Source organism: Aptenodytes forsteri, unplaced genomic scaffold, assembly GCF_000699145.1.
Source record: "Aptenodytes forsteri isolate BGI_AS27 unplaced genomic scaffold, ASM69914v1 Scaffold321, whole genome shotgun sequence".
NCBI classification, from domain to species: domain Eukaryota; kingdom Metazoa; phylum Chordata; class Aves; order Sphenisciformes; family Spheniscidae; genus Aptenodytes; species Aptenodytes forsteri.
In genome coordinates, this window is record NW_008795030.1 from 964,704 (window position 1) to 967,666 (window position 2,963).

The following is a 2,963-nucleotide window of genomic DNA, read 5'->3' on the forward strand; positions in this document are numbered from 1 at the left end:
CCGCAGGAATCCCTCGCCCTGCCACCAGCCCCCTGGAAACGGGTGATCGGAAGCCCCTCAATTCCTGTCTCGGTTTCTGCCGCTCAAGGGATTAAAATACCCGGTAATTCCAGGGGGAAAAAAATCTGAGAATTTGCCCTTCCCCCCTGCCCTGCGTTTCCTCCGAGTGGAGGCGAACCGATGGGCCCTGCCCGGGATTGACTGCTACGGCCCCCGTGGGTTCGCCGGCTTCCTCTCCCTCGGCCGTAACAACCCCAGCCTCCTGTCGGCAAGGTCAGGCAAACACACGCCCCGCCGATCAAACGGCTCCCAGGCTGCTCGTTCCAAGGCCGGAGCGCAGGGGCCGTCGGAACGCAGGGCCCAGACGAGTGCACTCGCCCTCTGCGTGTGTGTGAACCTCCCGGCAGCGACGCCTGCCACACAGCGCTGCCCGATGACAGCGCGGGGCCTTGGTGCCATGGTACGGGCTGGGTTAATGACTTTGTTTATACTGTTTGGGTAATCGCGATAAGGCCACCCAACCCGCCGTCCCCCTCCCCCCCCCCCGCCCCGCCCGCCCCGCCGCCCAAAAAGCCCTCGGCCAATCAGCCCAGGGACGGCCGGGTTCGGTGGTTTGTTGTTTTTTTTTTTTTTTCCTTTTAACGTTTAACGAATGAGAACAACCTTTTAACGAGGCCCGCTTAATCACAGAGCGGTCAAGGCTGTGGAGGGGTGTTGCACTGGTGACCCAGCCTTATAAGAGCCGGTCTGAGCAGCCGTGCGCTGGCAGAGCTGGGAGGACGGGGAGAATCCAGCCTGCGACGGAGGGTTTGGGAGGGATTTTACGTCTCTCTCTCTCTCCCGTCTGCTGTAGCAGGAGCCGAGTTTTGCCGAGGATCCGGCCGCCCGGCTCGGCTATGACCACCAGCGGCATGGACGTGGACTGTGAGGGGTGCCAGTGCCACAGCGAAGACAAACGCACCGCCATCCTCTACACCCTCCTCAGCCAGAACCTCACCCACGGCCGGGGCGGCCGCAGCCCGGCCCACCAGCGCTGCCTCTGCCACCAGCGCCGGACCGTCTGCCTCCGCACACCCCACGTCACCTGCCGGGCGGCCTCCAACGTGCTGGTAAAAACCATCAGCTTCATGAAAAACCTCCCTTCCTTCCACCTGCTGCCGCGAGAGGATCAGCTCCTGCTGCTGGACAGCTGCTGGGTTCCCCTCTTCCTCCTGGGGCTGGTCCAGGAGATGGTGACCTTCGAGGTGATGGAGACCCCGGCCCCCAGCATGCTCAAGAAGATCCTCCTCGACGGCCAAAGCAAACATCGGGAGCCCGAGCGGACGCAGCCCACGCTGGCCGCCGTGCAGCGCCTGCAGTGCTGCCTGAACACCTTTTGGAGCCTGGACCTGAGCCCCAAGGAATACGCCTACCTGAAGGGAGCCGTTCTCTTCAATCCCGGTGAGTGCCCGGCCCTCGCGGCTCTGCCTGCCGGCGGGAGAGCACGTCCCGCACCCGTTGGCGCCTCTTGGCTTGTAGACGTTCAAGAGCGCCGGCAGGCGTGAGAGCGGGGAGGGCTGGTTACCTTATCCTCAACACCCATCGTTACAAAATGCCCCGGGAAGCGGGGAGGAGGGACGTCACACGGAGTGGTAAAAGCCAGAGACCTCTGCCTGCCCTGCGGACAATAAAGGGCCCCGGGATTTAATTTGTAAAGCGTGAGTTTGCCCGGTTAACTTCATTCGCTCCCTCAAAACGGCAGCCCTGAAATGGCCGCGTCTCGGTAGCGCTGCGTACATCTCGGTAGCGCGGCCCCGGAGATCCCTTCCGAGAAACGGGGAAGGGCGGGAATGGGAGAAACCTGGGGCTGTTTTCCAGCCTCCCTCATCACCGGCTTTTCCTCTTCTCCCTCGTCGGATTCCCCCGGAAAAAAAAACATTTTGCTGCTCCACCTTAAAATCGATCCGATCCCCCCGCCCCCATCACGGATCTCTTCTTCCGACCCGTCATCGGCAACGCGGACAATGTCGAGCTCATCGCGGAAATGCTCTCCACCTTAAAATCGATCCCTCCTGCCCTCATCACGGATCTCTTCTTCCGACCCGTCATCGGCAACGCGGACATCGTCGAGCTCATCGCGGAAATGCTGTACGAGATAACCGGCAGGCAGCTGGCTCCCGCGGCACGCGCGGCGTGCTGAGCGGCCGCGCTCGGCCCGCCGGCCCCGTGGATGCTGCCCGCGCCTCGCCGGGCAGCAAAGCGAATCCGGGAGCGGGGATTTAACCGGACAGGCGCTCTGGAGTCGGCGGGGAACCGCGCATTTCGGTAGGGCCGAGGCCGGAGGATTCGGCCAGGCCGCAGCGGGGCGCACGGAGAAATGGCTCCGGTTCAGCAGATGTTTACAGCAGGTCCCGCTCCGCCTGTGCCGGTCTCCGTTTCAGGTAGCGCGTGTGCGGGTGACGGGTTTCTTCCCCTGTCGTGTAGCCAGAACTGCTCAGCCGCCTGCGAACAGACCACGGAGCAGGTCGGGTTAGAGCCCGGTCCCGGTTTTTACCCAACGAATCCTTGGTCCCGTTGAAATCAATGCGCGTTTTGCCGTTAACTCCCAGAGACGGGAGTTTGTCCTCAGCTAACGGCTTGATTCTGCAGCGTTTGGGCAGACACGTCTTCAGCGGGATCGCTTACCGAGCACAAACATTACGGAATTAGGTCTGGGTGAAGTCTTGGTCTGTCTGTTGTGCTTGAAATCTTAGAAATATTGATGAAGGATCTTCCTCAGGCACCAAGAGGAAAAAAAAAAGCCACAGCATTAAATCTTACAGGGCGTGCAGCTTCACCCCTCCGACCTTTTCTTAGCTCGCAGCGATGCCGTGAAACACAGCGGAACTGCTCGCAGAGCCGCGGGTTACCTCGGAGCACCTAAACCTACCGCACGTCGTCCTGTGGGCTTACCTCGTTCGTGCGACAGCGAGCGACCACCCCCC

At 61.6% G+C, this 2,963-nt stretch overlaps 1 protein-coding gene across 1 annotated transcript; it reads left to right on the forward strand.

Moving 5' to 3' along the window:
* The first annotated feature begins 896 nt into the window (after window positions 1-896).
* NR0B2 (nuclear receptor subfamily 0 group B member 2) lies at window positions 897-2,179 on the forward strand. The gene is made up of 2 exons (XM_009276270.1): window positions 897-1,538; window positions 2,012-2,179. The coding sequence occupies exons 1-2, from the start codon at window positions 897-899 to the stop codon at window positions 2,177-2,179; spliced, it is 810 nt and encodes a 269-aa protein (XP_009274545.1).
* The last annotated feature ends 784 nt before the right edge of the window (window positions 2,180-2,963 follow it).

Excerpts from the sequence above, each read along its gene's own strand:
- NR0B2 (XM_009276270.1), top strand. The coding sequence starts at position 897 with ATGACCACCAGCGGCATGGACGTGGACTGTGAGGGGTGCCAGTGCCAC. Across the intron at positions 1,539-2,011 it reads ACGTTCAAGAGCGCCGGCAG|CTCATCGCGGAAATGCTCTC; the intron begins GCGTGAGAGCGG and ends GACAATGTCGAG.